Genomic DNA, 17,707 nt, shown 5'->3' on the forward strand with positions numbered 1-17,707 from the left:
AGGAGTTGATCTTGCAGACACACATTTACTGTGCAATAAAAGAAGAGATGGGAAAGGACCTGAGAGTCCTCTTTTTAGTATAAACTCTATAAGACAATGACAACAACAAAGCAAAAGAAAAGCAACCAAAAATTATAAAGATGCAAATACAAACACTTTCTCCATAACTATAAAAATATTTAGGGATATAATACAATACGGCATTACCTAATTAATTATAAATCTAAAACTATCTACCAACAAGAGAAAACAAACATAACAAACAATACTTACAAAGGGAAACAGCATATGTTTCCAGCATACCTGACTGTGGTTCAAACATTAGTATTCCCCCAGACACCCTAGTTTATTTTTAAAAAATCTAGATAATATTTTAAATCACCACAAAATTATGTTATTGGTTTATTAAAATGAAATTAAAGATACTAATTGTAAAACTTAATAAAGCTGCTACTAATGTATTCATGATCTAAAGCAGGGCATTCCCATCCCAGAGGTGCAAGATGGAATTTTAGAGGGTGCAGTGGAAAATGGATTGTGTCTTTAAGTGAAAAGTCATGAGACATCAGTCAGCCATCCACAGGCATACTTGCAGACCAAAGTCAGCAAGAAAGTTCCACATTTTGACAAAATCACTAATGAGAAGCGGGAGCAAATAAGGTCGTTGAATTTTATGTTCATGATTGGGACTGATTTTACTGTTTACAATTTTATCTGAATAAATTAGAAACAAATTACTTAAATTGGATTTGCTTTTCATGCACTGAGTTAACAGCTTATTTTTAAAGTTCAATTTGTTCGCCCACAGTATTGTATGTGGTTCAATTTGTGGTTGAAAAATTAGAATTAGACGTCTTCATCTTCAAATACGATATTACTTCTGCAAGGGGTGCAGACATTAATCAAATGTTTCCTAGGGATGTGGGGCACAGAAAAGGTTGGGAAGCACTATTTTAAAAAATACATGTATTCACAATATAAAAACCTAAGGTCATAAGAAAACCTTTGCAGTCCTCTGCTTTTTCTCTATTGCATATTTATTTATTTATTTATTTATGGTATGTATACCCCACCCTTCAGTGTGTCTCTATTGTCCAGGTTTCTAAGCTGCTTCTAATTCTTTAATGTACTTTTTCCTCTCTCCTGCAGCCAGAAGAGCTGACCAACATTTTAGAGATCTGCAATGTTGTGTTTACCAGCATGTTTGCCCTGGAGATGATCTTGAAACTTGCTGCCTTCGGTCTCTTTGATTATCTTCGCAACCCTTACAACATTTTCGACAGCATCATTGTGATTATCAGGTAATGGCTGGCAAATATACATGCAGAGCTTAGGAAACTAGTTTTCATAAGTAAAAAGTAACCCTTTATTTTCTCTTTGTTCCAAAGTAACTAAAATAGATAATTTTTCTTTTTGAAAAATCAGAATAGTATGTACTGCAGGCTTCTGGTACAAAACACACCCAAATAGGCCATACCTCTGTAACTACAAAGTTACAGTTATGCTGCAAAAGGTGTGAAGTAATTCCTCATTCTATTACTTTCATAATGTAAATTTGTTGTGCCTTGGTTGGTACAGAAAGAAAATAATTACAAATGACTTGTTGTTTGTAACTAGTTATTCCCATGCTCTGACTGTGAATCTGGATTTTAGACTCACTTCTCCATGGGAATGCTTTATTCTCTCTTCTAGGAGAGAAGACATGGCTGCTGTAGCTCTTATTTTCTTTATCTGTGAGCTTCCTCAGGTCCCATTCCAGGAGAAAGGCAGCATATAAAAACATTACTTTATGGTTTCTTTCCCAGTAAGATTGTTGAGGGAGAGAATAAATAAATTCAAAGATTCATCTTGTGCTAAACATATTATCCCTATTATTATTATTATTATTATTATTATTAAGCTTAATTTACACAGTGCTGTACATAGAATAAAATCAAATAAGCCTGCCTATGGTGTACATTCTATAAAAATAATTTAACATGATGCACATTAATACATATTAAGATTAAATAATAAAACATAGCAGGTCACCAATAAAAAACAAATCCCTCATGTTCCACTGGGATGTTTTACAGTGTATACAATGCTCTCCTCTGCCCATCACTCCCTTGTTTTGTCACTGTTTCTTCCATCTTTTTTTTTCTTACAATGGGAAATGTATTAAAGAGGAAAAGGGGGAATAACTGTGGAATGCCTTCCAGTTTGTGTGAGGAACCCTCCCTCTTTAAACCAACCAATGTTCAGCCAGACTTTGTGCAGCTTTGATACATAGGAAATTGATTCATAGATACCAGCACAAATGATACACAAATCCATTCTCCTACTTTTCCACAAAATATAAACTTCAACATCAATTGCTATCTATATCACAGTCACTCATATAAGTTTTTACAATTAATTACAAATCCCCCCCTAAAAAATTACAGTCAGTATAATACAATTTTTGTTGGATACATCCTTATAATGTGAACTGAGCTAGATTCTGTTTCTTTTAATGTCAAGTTATATTTATAATGCATTCCATCTCTTTATGATAGATTGCATTCCTTGTATATATATTACAACTGTTCAGCATCCCCATTGTAAAATTCTTATTTCTACACCTTATTGCAATCTATTTCTTCTACCAGTTTAGCATTAAATAACCATATATCATTGTCCTCTATCCACTCTTTACTGCCTATATGATATCTTACATTTCAATACCCAGTTTTGCCTCCTCTTTGAACCTCTTGGTTAATTAATTTTTGTATACAATAGTTACTATGATAGCCCATTGTTTTCTGCCCAGGTTTTTAGCAGACTACTCCAGTCTTCTTCATACTTTCTGTTATCAAGTCTGGAATTTTATAAAAATACTCCCAAAATCCCTATCCCAAAATGCATCTGTGGAGGTAATCAGGTGGCCCCTTTCCCCTGGCATCACTTGATCATAGAGGCCTCCAAGCAAGTTCTGCATCTATAGGGTGAAGTATGTCTCCTGATGACCCTAATGGAAAGGCATTATGGGGGCTGTCCCTTGGCTGCCATGACCTGAAAGCGGAGAGACCACGTAGGCACCAGCCTCAATTAGGAGTTGCAAATAGGAAGATTTCCTTCACACCTAGGAGATAGATTTACAGACAAGCCATTCCGGTAGCAATCGTTTTCCCATGACAAAGGATGCCTATGGATCAAGTGATGTGTAAATTTGGTTTCCCTTTTGAGGTAGGACAAAAGCCTCCACTGACTACGTGACTAGGAACCTATTTAAAGTTCAGTTTTTCCTTTGTTCGAAGTTCCATGTTGGTGGCAGGCAGGCACTCTGTCAGTCTGCTTCTCCTGGTTCCACACACCCCTTTCCCCATTTTCCTTCAGTGTTGCTGCAGCTACCTTGATTCCTAGGGAAACCATTGCAGGCAAGTATCTACCATTAGAAGGCCTTGTGTTCTCTTTCCACTTTTCCTCCCTTTCTTCTATTAGCCTTCAGTGACTGCATGAGTGAATGTATGTGTGTGTCTCCCTGTGCATCAATAAACTAGATTAAAATTCAAAGACTTTGCCTTTGCGTCAGTCCCTGGAAGTTCTGGTCCCTTCATAAACAGGCTGGGATTCGATCCGAGAGGGGTACTTGTAAGGAGCCCCATATTGGTGTGTTGAGCTAATTAATATTCCCCAAAATTTGAGCAGATATCCTTACATTTCTCAATGATTGTTCATTTATTAACATAGTCAATTTATCCATCTCCATCATTTCAAAACATGCTCCTGCTGTATTTCTTCCCCACTCCCTCTCCTCACTTCCCCCCTCTCATATGCACATTACAATATCAACCTCAATTGTAATTAAATCTCATTTCATATATTATTTCTATTTATAAATGCACCCTCTGCTTTTCATCCTCTTTGTGGATACCATTTCTCAAGGTTTTACTCTGACCCTGGCTGCCTTTCTCTCTTTCTCTTGTTCTGTTTGTTCCTGGTCTATAGCATCTGGGAGATCATAGGTCAAGCTGATGGAGGTCTGTCAGTACTGAGGACATTTCGGCTACTGAGGGTACTAAAGCTGGTGAGGTTCATGCCTGCCTTGCGGCGTCAGTTGGTGGTGCTAATGAAGACTATGGACAATGTGGCTACCTTCTGCATGCTTCTTATGCTATTTATATTCATATTCAGGTGAGAAAGAGGATTCCTCCTGGAAGTCTGCTAAAATGCTTTTTAAAATATGTCAAAGCAAAATGTGAACCAGTATGAGATCCATTTGGCTTGGATTTGATTGATCTCTGTGCTTTTTATTCAGGAATCATGTCAATTGAACCAAGCTCCTCTGACATTAAAGGGGAAACAGCAGGCAATATTATTAAGAGCTGAGCAAAAGAACAATTCATGAAAATAACAATTGAAATGACAATTAAGAAAATCAAAGTAAATTTAAAATAACAAATCAAGAACAAATCCTGCTGTCACAGACATATTGTGCTAACAGTACTGTGTAGGTGTAGGTATTGGGGTATGTCTTCACATTCTTTAAGCTCTGCTTTTGCTGAAAGCCAGGTTAACAAAAGATAGACTGTTTGTTGGGGAAACAATACAAACAAACTCACTGGAAACTAAAACCTAGAAGGAACACAGTTTGAGTAAATAATCTCCTAAAATCTTTGTCGCATGGCAAATCTCTTCTACTTTCCCTTCTTTTCTTCTCTTTCTTCCAAGTATCAACCCTTGAACTGTCTTTCCATGTCTCCCTCCTACATAACTTTTAACATCCCATACCCCAATCTATCTTCAATGCTATGGAATACTAGGATTTGTGGAGTGTTGTGGCACCAGAGCTCTCTGACAGAGAAGACTAAATGTCTCGCAAAACTACAGATACTAGAATTTGATAGCATTGAGCTATGGCAGTTAAAGTGGTGTCAAACTGCATTATTTCTGCAGCCCAAGTTGTACTTGCCTCCAGTTGGTGGATTGTATAGTTCTAGTTCAACAGTGAGCAACCACGACTCTAGATGTCACTATACTGCAGTTCCCATCCACTGAGGTCAGAATAACCAACAATGAGAAATTATGGGAGCTGCAGTTAAAAAACATTGGGGAAATACAGTTGCCCACCTCTGTTCTAATTAAATGAGGTGGGCTTCCCAGCCCTTGCGTTACACTACCATGACCAAAACTGCTTATCTGCTTTTAGCAGACAAGTGTCCAAAATATAATGTCTTGTTTAAGTGATCCAGGTAACATCCATGGAAACAATAGAAAGGTTTTGCACATTCCTAGGGGAAACACTGTCAGATCAGGTCTACTGATATCCCACAGAGAGCACAGTGTAGCCTGCATTTTCTCTCTCAGCATGACCTAAATTTGTTTTGGAAAGAAGAAGAAGGATGAGGGAAAGGAAGGCTGTTGGAAGCAGAGGAAATATGCAACCATGCTTCCACAACATAAATAATGTTCCTACAGGGGGCAATACAGGTAGAGACAGGTAGTTAAGAGTTTTAAATTGTCTAATCTTTTGTTTCTTCTCCTATGGACTGATACTCTCAAACTTGACATCCATTCATCCCACAGACCTCTTCTTCCTTTTCTTTTTCACATAGCCAGTGGTAGGTGGCACATCTTTGCTTTCTCTCAAATATGCAGTTCTCTTATAAAGATTTATTTTGATGAAGATGGAGTTTTGCTGATGATTCAGCAGCATCATCTAACACAAGCTAATCAAACAAGAGAGAGGGCAAATAATATTAAATATGTTAGAGAGGTGGAGGAAAGCCAAATTCAAATAGCAAACCACTGAGGTCTTAGTGTTGGGTGTAAGACTGAAATTACATTATAAGAGTTTGTCTACTAATAATTAGATTGAAAGTTTTTAATGAGCTAAATCATCTTAATGAGCCCATGTAAGAAACAAATATTGTCTCTGGTTCTTAAAACCAAGAGTATAAATTTCCACTCTGGCACATACCTGAACATCATGATCCAAAACACCAGAAGCAAACCTACAACTAGTGCTCTTATCATTGCAAAATTAAAGCTCTCCATGGGCTGAGTATAAACTCTCTCTAATACCCCCCCCATCCTTAGCATAACACTGTCACTCCCAAGTCTTCTTGCCCACTGCCCACAGGGAGAAGACAGACAGGATCAGTGATGGCAGCTGTTCCTTACTGTCACTTCTTCCTCACTTGCTGAATGGGCAAATGAAACAGTGGCACAAAGTAGGCACCACTTCTCATTTTCCTGCCCTCTCACTATGGCCAGTGGTAGCTGTTGCTCCTTGCCATCATTATCCACTCAACCTACAAGTGAGCAACAACATCAGCTGTGAATACCAGCAGCCCCCACCTGCCTTCTTCTGCTCTATGATGGATGGGGAGTAGAAAGAATAGCCTATTAGCAGGCCTGTCAAGGGACATTTTTGATGGGAATCCTCTCCTCAAACAATGGCTGGTGGCATCGATCACACAGGTCCCCTAGTGGTCTCCTGGAACATGGGAGAAGGTGGGCAATCTGTCATGACGGTGCTTGGGTTTTTAAAAGAAAAAGAATTGACATGATAGCATGACTGGAAAATCAGCAAAGTATTACTAAGAAAGAAACAGTAAACCTTGGATGAGGAACTTGTAGCTCTCCAAATGGTAGGCTGAACTTTCCATCATCCTATACCATTGGATATTCTGCCTGGAATTGATGGGAGCTGCAGTTCTGCATCTGAAGGACGACAGATTGCCCAACTTTTATTGAACCTTTGCCTCCTGCACCTTTCCTCAGCCTAAATCACTCCTTTTAAAGTGGTTCTACAGAGGAAAGCATGATCTTACAGTCTCACTGTTCTGGGGGTTCATCTGCGCTGTAGAAATACTATTGTTTGACAGCACTTTAATTGCTGTGTGTAGCCTTCTCTGCCAAAGAGTGCTGGTGCCCATGACCCACAAAACTACAAATCTCAGGATTCTGTAAGATGTAGCCATAGCAGTTTAAATGGTGTCAAATTGTATTATTTCTACAATGTAGATGCAACCTGGGTTAAATATATATACATTCTACATTGTCAAGGAATCATTATGATTACCATCTTCAATCTCTTCTTATTTTGGTTTATTTATCTCATTTGAGTTATCATAGTCATTTATCTTTATCAATGTGTGACTTGTTGAACTTACATAAATTCTCATATATTATCTTCTCATATAAAAATAATGTTCCTTTATTCATCATTGTGATCTTGCAATGTTTATGACATGCTTCAATATTATCACAAACTTTTGTTAAGCTTTATTTTGATTCTGGTGATACATTATTTGGTTAATAAGAATATGTTGAGTTGAGAAATTGGCTTGACAGGATGATTGGGGGCACATGCTAGTATCTAGAAATTGAGGAGACTGCCATCAGCAGTCAGACATGAAAGTAAGCTTAGGAGTTCTACCTCACAACTTTGGTGGGAAAATACAGGCCTTGCCTGCACTGGCCACAATACTTCCCTTCCATTACTTGGCTCTTCATTCCCATACCAAGGCAGCTGTCCACACAGGCATTCCACTGAGCTGCCCAGCATGTCCAATGCAAATTACTTGCTTCCAAGTCAGAATGAGGCCCCCAGTGATGATCATATGGCTGGACACTTCATTCTGACCTCAGAGCAAGCGACTGGCAACAGTGGCAGATGCATAGGGTGGCTCAGTGGGACAACCATGCAGACAGCCACCATGGCATGGGAACACAGGGTAAGTATTTTTAATTCATGCTAAGAGTATAATACCTTGGTTCAGGTCCTGAATGTGCCTGATGTCATCCAGTTTGTTCTCAGAAGAACTGGGGTTTGGGTCTTGCATCATCCAAGCAAGACACCATCAGAATGGGAGGGAAATGAGTCTTTTGGCCCATGCAGATAAGACCGTAGTGGGACAACCCATATACACTGCCATGAGCTCTTAAATAGGTAAATAAGTTTGTAATGACTAAAAGCACTGCAGAAATGTTTTGGTAATTACCAACTAACAGAACCTATGTTCCCCTCCTACAGCATCCTGGGAATGCACATCTTTGGGTGTAAATTCAGCCTCAGGACTGACACAGGAGATACAGTCCCCGACCGGAAGAATTTTGATTCCCTGCTTTGGGCCATTGTGACTGTGTTCCAGGTGAGTCCAGAAAAAGGCAAGAGGAAGAAAGAGAAGGGAGTGAAATATAATCTATGAAGCAAGAAGTGAAAAAAAATTGTTTCTGATCTGTCATTTGACATAGGGCTATGTTTAATAATTTTTTTAAAAAAAAATCTATATTGAGTCAATTGTTTATTTATTTTTTTATTTATTGTATGTATTTGTATTCCACTCTTTTCCCAGGACTGGGACTCAGAGTGGCTTCACTGCATTAAAAACAGTACAATAAAAACATAAAAATAAAATAAAATTAATAAATTATTATTATTATTATTATTATTATTATTATTACATTAAAAAGGAATTAAATTAGGCAATGCCCTTTTCAGACCAATTCAAGAGCCAGCAAATGGGATCCATGATTTTTTGAGATCTCTAGATATCTTAATGAGATGAGATGTTACAAAAAGCAAGTTGAGGAGTGGGAGGAAGAGTAAAAACCAATTTAATTTTGAAGTCATGAAGCCAGTATAAGTTAGATTGTAGTTTCTGAAAGTAGAAAATCCAGTTGTTACTTGCAGATGTCTGCATACAACAAAGCATAGAACATCCTTGGTAGTGGAAAATCCAGCTGGTATGTTTGTGTCTCTTCATCTCACCAGTCCTAGATATATCTTGAAGTTATTACATTACCTTGTTGAACTTAATCTGAACATTCTCCTACATTTCACTGAAGACTCTGATCATGCAGTCTCCATGACTTCAATATCAAATCAGCTTTTTCCTCTCCCTTAGCAGAAGACATTCAGGAATTGGCACAGTTAATAAAGAAGGTCAAAGGTGAAAGTGCAAAAGCAGGTCTGATGTTGAACATAAAGAAAACAAAAAACAAAAATAATAACCACAGGGGAAAAATACACAAATTCAATCTAGACAACGAGGAAATTGAAATAGTTAAAGAATCCCCATATCTAGGATCAAACATCGGACCAGAATGGAGACTTCAGTCAAGAAATAAGACTAGGGCAGCTATGAAAGAACTGGAAGATACTGAAGAGGAAAGACATACAACTGAGCACTAAAGTCAGAATCCTTCAGGCCGTTGTATTCCCAATTTCCAAGTACAGATGCAAGAGCTGGACAGTGAAGGAAGCAGACAGAAAGTAAATCAACTCATTTGAAGTGTGATGCTGGAGAAGAGTACTAGGGTCGCCATGAGTCGGAACCGACTCGAGGGCAGCTAACAACAACAAACACCACTTCAGCTTCCATTCACACTGCCTGCTTTTGGTAACATCTTGCAGATCTGGAGATCTCAAAATCCCTGCCCACTGTTGGTGACCTCTGAGCTGGCCTAATAAAGCTACTGCCTTAAGAATGGATTTTGGAACTTTTTCCAAAGCCACCTCTTAACAGCATCTTTATAAGCTCAAGCTGTATACAGACCCACTGTGCCATCAATCACAATCCACTATTGTTTGCAAGCATAGTTGTGCCTCTCATAACAGAGCTGCACTGTATCTGCTACTCTCCAGTGAACTGTGAATGACAACTGACTGGATTTCAGAGAGTGCCTGTGGCACTGGCACAGCATGACACAGTCTGAAGCATTGTTTCATAAAAATCATCTCAGAACAAGAAAAAGTTCATGCATGTGAATGGACTCTCAAAGATAGAAACAATTAGAATTTTTTTTCCATTGGTAAACACATTTATTATTACTCTGCATCCTCTTTGTTTTATCCTGCCTTTACAAGCTTGGGTTATGTTTTTATAAATCTCACAATGGGGGTATATAAAATTATTTATGATGTGGAGAAAGCAAGTAGGATTGCTTTTCTCCTTGTCACATAATAATAATACTGGAAGCCAGAGTCATCGACTGAAGCTGAATGATGAAAGGTTCAAGTCAGTTAAATGGAAGTACTACTTTGTACACAGCACATAATTAAACTGTGGGGTTTAATGCACAAAATATAAATGATGACTGCCAATGTGGATGATCGAATCCATGGAAGATGGAGCCATCAATGGACAGTATGAATTTGTTTATGAAACAGAGTTTGCAAGTGCACTCAGAACTTGATGGCAGGCTCGTGACAAACAAACTAGTTGTCAACTATTATGTGACTGTTGGATTAGATAGTCTTGTTGAATATGGCTCTTCTTTTTATATTTTTATGTGTTTCAGATCTTGACTCAGGAGGACTGGAATGTTGTGCTGTATAATGGCATGGCCTCCACTTCCCCATGGGCATCCCTGTATTTTGTGGCTCTCATGACATTTGGCAACTATGTTCTCTTCAATCTGCTTGTGGCCATCCTAGTGGAGGGATTCCAGGCCGAGGTGAGCTGCTATTGTAACTGCTTCCAGAAAGAAGGGTATAGGCCTATGGCTGATAAGAGAGAAAGCCTAAGATGAATGTAACACATCAGATGTGATTCTTCCTTTATGCTAGCCTTCTCCAGTTTTATGTTCTCTGGCTGTCTTAGATTGCCACTCCATTGGCCTTATGCTAGTCAAACATAATTGTAGGACATCAGGTTCACGAAGGCTTTGCTAAGTCACATGTCTTTGGAGGGTGGTTTTTAAAGTAGCTTTTAAAAAAAGATTCATTGCATGCCCAGAGCAGCAAGTCAGGTTCATCTTCCATGCAGAGTAGCATATCATTCTAGCATTTCTATGAAGTAGTTTGCCTGCCTTAAATTCCTTGAAAAATACTGGGATCACAGGGAAACATCTCCTTTGCCTCAAGATGCTCACAATTCCCAGGTCTTTGCATTTATTTTCCCAACACAGGGTGATGCTAATCGGTCATTTTCAGATGATGATCAGAGTTCATCAAACATTGAAGAGTTTGACAAGTTCCAGGATGCCTCAGGTAAGAAGATGAACTATCTTGATTCTGCATGACTTTGGCTGCATCTGTACTGCAGAAATAATGCACTTTGACACCACTGTCATGGCTCAGTGCTATGGAATTCTGGAGTATGTAGTTTTGTGAGATATTTTGCTTTCTCTACCAGAGAGCTCTGGTGCCACAACAAACTACAAATCCCAGAATTCCATAGCACTGAGCCATGGCAGTTAAAGTGATGTCAAACTGCATTATTTTCCCAGCACAGATGCAGCCTCTGACTGCAGTGCAAATTCCAGCAATTTGTTTGTTCCTTCATATGTGGTCCCTTCCAATGCTTGACTAGATGGCCTTATTCAACATGGCTCTTCTCCTTAATTTAATTTAACTATGGGTAAATTAAGTGCAGAGCCAGCATGACATAGTGGTTTGAGTGTTAGATTACACCTCTGGAGACCAGGGTTTGATTCCCCACTCAGCCATGAAACTCGTTGGGTGACTTTGGCAAGTTGTATGCTCCCAGCCTCAGAGGAAGGCAATGGCAAACCTCCTCTGAATAAATCTTTCCAGGAAAACCCTGTGATAGAGTTCCCTTAGGGTCCTCATATGTAACACAACATAAGGCACACAACACACATATACAAATTACAGTGCGCCTGCATCATATGTGGCTTTCATCATACATTGAAAGCCGCATGCTGAAAGAGGCAATGGCACACGCACCACAGGCACAAGCCCCATTGTTTTCAATGGGCTCCACCATATTTCCCTTACGCGGGGATGTGTGTGTCCAGAATGGATACCCACTTAAAGGAAGAGCACACTACAAGTGTAGTGGTTAAGAAGCACATTTTCTTTCCATTTTCTTATAGTATGTGGCTTCTCAGCTCATCCATGCCACACTTTAAAAAAAGAAAAGTATTGAACACTCTTTCCAGTTACATGGGAGTAAGCCCCACCAATCTCATTGGAACTAACATCTGAGAGTAGATATTTATGGGATTGTGTGGCTGATTTTTAAATTCTCTAGGAGGGCTCTTCTTTCTGTCCCTCCAGAAGGAAAATGTATTTGACAGGAGTATGAGAGATGGCCTTCTCAGCAGCTGGTCCCAGGTCTGGAACTCTTTTCTAAGTAAGGGCAAGCTACCTCCATCTCTGTTGTCTTTGCTAGCAGGCACATACATTTTTTTTTATGTTCAACCCTTTGACTTTCAAATTACTCATGTTTGCTGAAGCAAGTTTAAACTAATGGGTGCTGTTAATCTTATTTTTTATTGGTGAACTTTAATTGCATTTTAGATTACCCATTTTCAACATTTAATTATATATATATATATATATATATATATATATTATTTTATTGTTAGCCACCTTGCATACTGTTTTAAGTAGAAAGGTAGACTATAAATAAAACGTATGTGAATCATTTAGCTGAAAAAATTTGGCTCACAGAATTTTGACTTTTTGTATACGTGGAAGCTTGTATCATTTTGAAAAGTTTTCATTCCCCCCCCCCTTTGCCCGAGGAAGTTGGGTTCAGAAAGAGGAATCCTTTCATTTATTTTTATTTCTAGTTACAAACGCAAAACTGTGGTAGCACTTCACCAGAGGATGTTTGGTATCTTTTGTCCCTGATGTGGCCAAAATCCTGTTTCTTTTCCCTGAACAACATATATTTTGGTTCAGAATGCAACAGTGATTCTAGACCAGCCTGGCAACAGGAGGACAGTTAGTTTTTCCACATAGTTTCACAGCAGCTAGAATAATGATGATAAAGATGCTCAAACTGCTGATGGAGCTGGGCCCCCACACTGAGTTTCAATCAAACCCCCAGTGTTCAGATTGTACAAGCAGGTTGAAGAGAAATGAAAAACCTGTATAAATTGTCCAGTGGCTACTGATATAAAATGATAAAACCATGAATTCAGACATAAGTAAAATCAGCTCACTCTCAAAGGCAAAATGGAAGAGTGTATATGATAGGCAGCGTTTCCTCCATCTAAATGACCCACTTTGCTGCCAGTTCAGGTCTGTGCAAAGAGAAAATGTTTTCCAGGTTAGCACAGACAGTCAGGCAGGCCACTTAGAAGCCTTGAATATTCTATCTGATTCAGAGAGAGAGATTGCAAGACCCGGTCTGTATATGCCATGGCAGTTGATGGCTTCTATATTAGTGGGGCAGTAGGTCTGCTGTACCTTTTCACCTAAAGCTTAAATGATCTATCCAAGGGGCTGAACCTATTTAGCAGATTAAAATTCAGAACCTTGGATAGCACCTTTGAAGGTAAGACTAGAACCTGGAGTTGACTCACTGCCCCATTGACATGGGAGCCACTCTTTGCCACCATTCAGATGACAAAGTAAGAGATGACAGGAGTTGTTTTCTGCATGGGGATGTTAGATATGATAAGCTGACCTGTTGCTCCTCTGGTGATCATTTATTTATATATTTTGCCTTTTTCTTGGCATTTCTTGGGAGTCAAGATAGTTTACAACAGATAGTTTACAACACCCTTTTGCCACAATGAGTTAAGAGCCAAAGAGCTGCCTCAATAAAAAGCTCTTTGCCTGCTGGAGGAAAGAGAGCAGAGAGAGGAACAACTGAGAGAATGGGAGAGACCCAGCAACAAAACAGATAGCCCTAAAGGGATGGAGTAACACCGCCACTTTGAGCGCCATATTGGGGCCATGGCAACCACATGCTGCAGCCTTGATCTGGCTATTTGCTGGCTCAAAAAGAGGCAGCAAAATGCTGCTCCTTTTTGAGCTGGCAAAAGGGCACCCTTTCAGCCACCATCACAGCTTTGTGGCACTAGTCAGACAGGCAGCACGACTCTGGTTTGGGGGTGGTGTCAGGGCGTCTGTCACCTAAGCCTCAAACCCCCATGCCACTCCCAAGCCTGCGCTTACTGCCGATCTGTTTGGGACCCCAGTCTACATATGCAGTAGCAGCTGAGAACTTCTGTAGAAAGGGAGTTCCACAGCTTGGGAAGCCTCTCTTCAAATTCCTTTCCTTTAATAGAACCATAGAATCATAGAGACCACAAGTCAACCCCCTGCCATGTAGGAACTCACAAACAAAGCACTCCCAACAGATAGCCATCCACCCTCTGTTTTAAAACCTTCAAAAATGAGACTCCACCACACCTGTCAAACAACTCTTACAGTTATGAATTTGTTCCTAATGTTTAGATGGAATCTCTTTTCCTGTAGTTTGAACCCATTGCTTTATGTCCTAGTCTTTGGAGCAGAATACGAACTTGATATCCTTTCAAATATTTAAACAAAGCTATCATAGGCCCTCTACAGATGGGCTTAAAGTGCGCCCCCTACCAAGTGACCAAGTGTCAAAATGGCAGCACCCTGTACTCACAGGTGCCGCCATTTTGACATGACGGATGCTTAGTGTCCGCACATCCTGGTGTGTTTCTGACGCCACAGCGTGTCATTGGCACATTGCGGCATCACAAACGCGCCGCAAGAAGAACCCGCTTTTTAAGGGTTCTTTTTGCTCCGTGGGGAGGCCCTGAGATCTGGGGCCTGCAGCTTCCCCGCAGAGCAAACCAGGGAAGTGGGAGACCGTCCTTTTTGGGCGGTCTGTATCCTGCCATAGTATCTCTTAATATTCTCTTCTCCAAGTTAAATATACCCAGCTCCCTAAGCCACTCCTCACAGAGCATAAGATTTCCAGAGTTTTCACCATTTTGGTCACCCTTCTCTGAACATGTTCAAGCTTCACAGTACCCTTCTAGAATTGTGTTGTCCAAAACTGGACACAGTATGTTCAGAGAAGCGGGACCCAAATAGTGAAAAGTCTGGAAACCATGCCCTATGAGGAGTGGCTTAGGGAGCTGGGTATGTCTAGCTTGGAGAAGAGACGATCCAACCTAGCAGAATAGTTTGCACTATTGCTTTCTTTGATCTAAATACTATACTCCTGTGATGCAGCTTAGAATTGTGTTGGCTTCCCTAGCTGCCACTAAAAAAATAATATTACTATGGAGTACCTATGGAGAGGTGGGAACTGTGGAGTTCTCCGGATAGTGTGGAACTGTGGAGCCAGAATGATGTGGGGGTGGAGAACCAACCACCATGGTAAGAGATTCACCTGGGAAGTGGTGAGGAGCTGGAGGCTGATGGCAGACCAGGGGAGGCAGCAGTGTCTGCAGCAGTTTTTCCCAGCAAATTCTGCACATCTCCAGCCCCAGGCTTTACATGAAAGATGGAAAAGATGGAAGAGGAAGGACAGGATGAAGGAGAGAGACTGTTGAAGGTAGGTTTAAAAGAGGAGAAGGATGAAAGTGTAGGGGTGGGAAAGAAGGACAGCTAGACAGATGTACCAGTGAAAGAACAGGGAAAACTGGTGAGATCATCGCATTCAATTTAAAATGACTTATTCCTGACAGGATAAAGTCGCGTTTAATTTTAAAAGCAGATGTTATCACACGCAGCCGTGGCCGGGTGAGTGCAACTCGCATCCAGCCCGGATCCCAGCTGCACTTACCCAGCGGCTTTTCAAAAACTGCAAACTCCCATTTTTGAAAAGCCACTGGATAAGCATGGCTGGGATCTGGGCTACATATGGGTTGTACTCACCTGGCCATGGCTGTGTACAATAACAGCCACTTTAAAAATTAATCATGACTTTATCCCCCAGGCATAAGTCACTTTAAATTCAATGCAATAATCTCCTCATGAGAGCATGATCAACATAAAAATTAATTGATTTAAAAAAAAACCCAGATAAGCTAAAAGAAGCTTCAGCAGTTTGCTTTTACCTAACCTGAGCTTACTGAGGAAGCTCAGCACTACCCCACTGAGTTGAAACTACTTTTTCACTTTGAACTCAAGCTGCTGAAGTAAGCTGAAAAAAAAGAGGGAAGGGGGGAAGGTTGAGAGAGAAACTGAGGTGCCTTTCCCACTGGGCAAAAAAAGCGGCTTATTTCGCTGCGATTCTGACTCAGATTCTGACTCGAATCTGACCCATCGTTCCCATTAAAAACGTGCGCAAACAGACCTGGGTATTTTTTACCCCTGTTTTCATTCCCATTGGTATTTTTCCTGTGGTAATTTGAAGTGGTTTATTTTGCTCCCCGTTCCCATTGCCCTTCCGGAACCCCTTTTTTAAAAAATCAGCTGTCAATCAAGCGCTTAAGCGCTTGACAACACAGCCAATCAGCCGCTTAGGTGCTTTTCCCCTCCGGGAAAGGGAAAAGAGAGCCTCTCTTTGCCCCCTATCCCTTGGCATCCAGCCTCTTGTGTGTCTCCCCAGACTCCCTCTGGGAAAGAGAGGAAAGGAGCCTCTTTTTGCCCCCAATCCCTTGGCATCCAGCCTCTTCTGTGTCTTCCCATAGTTCCTCTGGGAAAGAGAGGAGAGGAGTCTCTATTCCCCCAAATCCCTTTGCCTCCCCCATTGCTCCCTGGGCTGTCTGGGGGGTGATCAAGCAGACAAGTACTGCAAAGCCCATCTGCTGCTCAGGCGCTCAGGTAGAGGCAAAAAAGAAATAATAATAATAATAATAATAATAATAATAATAATAATAATAATAGTTAAAAATGTGTTCAGTGGCTCTCCACACATCGGTCTATGAATGTGGAGCAGAGGGGAGGTTGCAGGGGGAGTAATGTGTTTACTGCATTTGGAGTTCAATGTAGCGCCATCACCTTACCCTGCTTCCCAATCCACTGGGGGAAAGGCTATGCGAATGGAAGAAAATGGCGGTGGCGATGCAGAAAGAGAACAAAGAGGATGACACCTCCAGTCCAGCCCCTTGAGCGCTGTTCCTCCCATCTCCAGGTTCCCAAATCAGACACCCTTTCGTTCCTATTCATTTGCTCCGAATCAGACTGAGGAGGCACAGGAAAACTCGCTTTAAAACAACTGTTTTTTTAAACCGATTTATCAACCTGTAATTCGGGTTTTCCTAGATAAATTGAATCAGATTCAAATCTCAGTGGGAACAATTTCAGAGCAATGCAGGTCGTATTCGCACTCAAATGGAAATGATACACCCTTGATTCGCATCCAGACCCACGTTATAGGCCAGTGGGAATGACCCCTGAGACATTTTTTAAAGCAGCTGAGCAGATTTATTGTCACATGTCCCTGCCAAATTAGGACAGTTGGATTATATTAATCAATTTGTTATTAAATACTATCTCTAAAGGAGAATAGAGACATTATATGGCCTTGTTCCCACTATGTTTAAATCGGGATCAGGATGAGGATCCAGGTTAAATGGGAATGGTTCCCACTGAATCCGATTTTAGAAATCAGTTCAGATTTTTTACCATTTAACCCACATCAAAAAGACACTGGGAAAATTGGGTGGTTTTTGTGCTGAATCTATTTATTTAGAAATAAATCCTTTCAGCCCTAGTGGGAACCAGGCGGATTTGAATCAGATTCGAATCTGCCCTGGTTCCCACAGGCAGCCCAGCCCAGCGGGGCAGCTGGCATGGCCCGACCTCTTCTGGCCCCCAAATCCCCAGCCCAGCCTCTTTACCGGCTTCTTTGGCCACTGCCCAGCTTCCTTGTGCCTTTTTAAAAATTTCCCACAGCCAGGGAGGCTGGAATGAGGTCGCAGAGAAGCCGGAAGCCTTGCGACCTCCTTCCCGGCTTTTCCCCAGCTTCTCTATAACCTCCATCTGGCCTCCCTGGCTGTGGAATTTTTTTTTTTTTTTTTTAGGCTGCAGGGAACCCAGTCACTGGCCAAAGAAGCTGGTAAAGAGGCTGGGCTACGGGTTTTGGGGCCAGGAGAGGCCAGA

General features: G+C 40.7%; 1 protein-coding gene across 2 annotated transcripts in view; it reads left to right on the forward strand.

Annotated features, from left to right (window-relative positions):
- CACNA1I (calcium voltage-gated channel subunit alpha1 I) overlaps positions 1 to 17,707 on the forward strand; it is a 412,300-nt gene that overhangs the window by 328,301 nt on the left and 66,292 nt on the right. For both annotated transcript variants that reach the window (XM_042468134.1, XM_042468135.1), the window contains exons 11-15: positions 1,150 to 1,301; positions 3,970 to 4,155; positions 8,003 to 8,120; positions 10,273 to 10,428; positions 10,882 to 10,963. In XM_042468134.1, coding sequence (XP_042324068.1) covers positions 1,150 to 1,301; positions 3,970 to 4,155; positions 8,003 to 8,120; positions 10,273 to 10,428; positions 10,882 to 10,963 — 694 coding nt within the window. The remainder of the gene's footprint in view (positions 1 to 1,149; positions 1,302 to 3,969; positions 4,156 to 8,002; positions 8,121 to 10,272; positions 10,429 to 10,881; positions 10,964 to 17,707) is intronic.

The sequence above is a fragment of the Sceloporus undulatus genome, chromosome 5, assembly GCF_019175285.1.
Source record: "Sceloporus undulatus isolate JIND9_A2432 ecotype Alabama chromosome 5, SceUnd_v1.1, whole genome shotgun sequence".
Lineage (NCBI taxonomy): Eukaryota > Metazoa > Chordata > Lepidosauria > Squamata > Phrynosomatidae > Sceloporus > Sceloporus undulatus.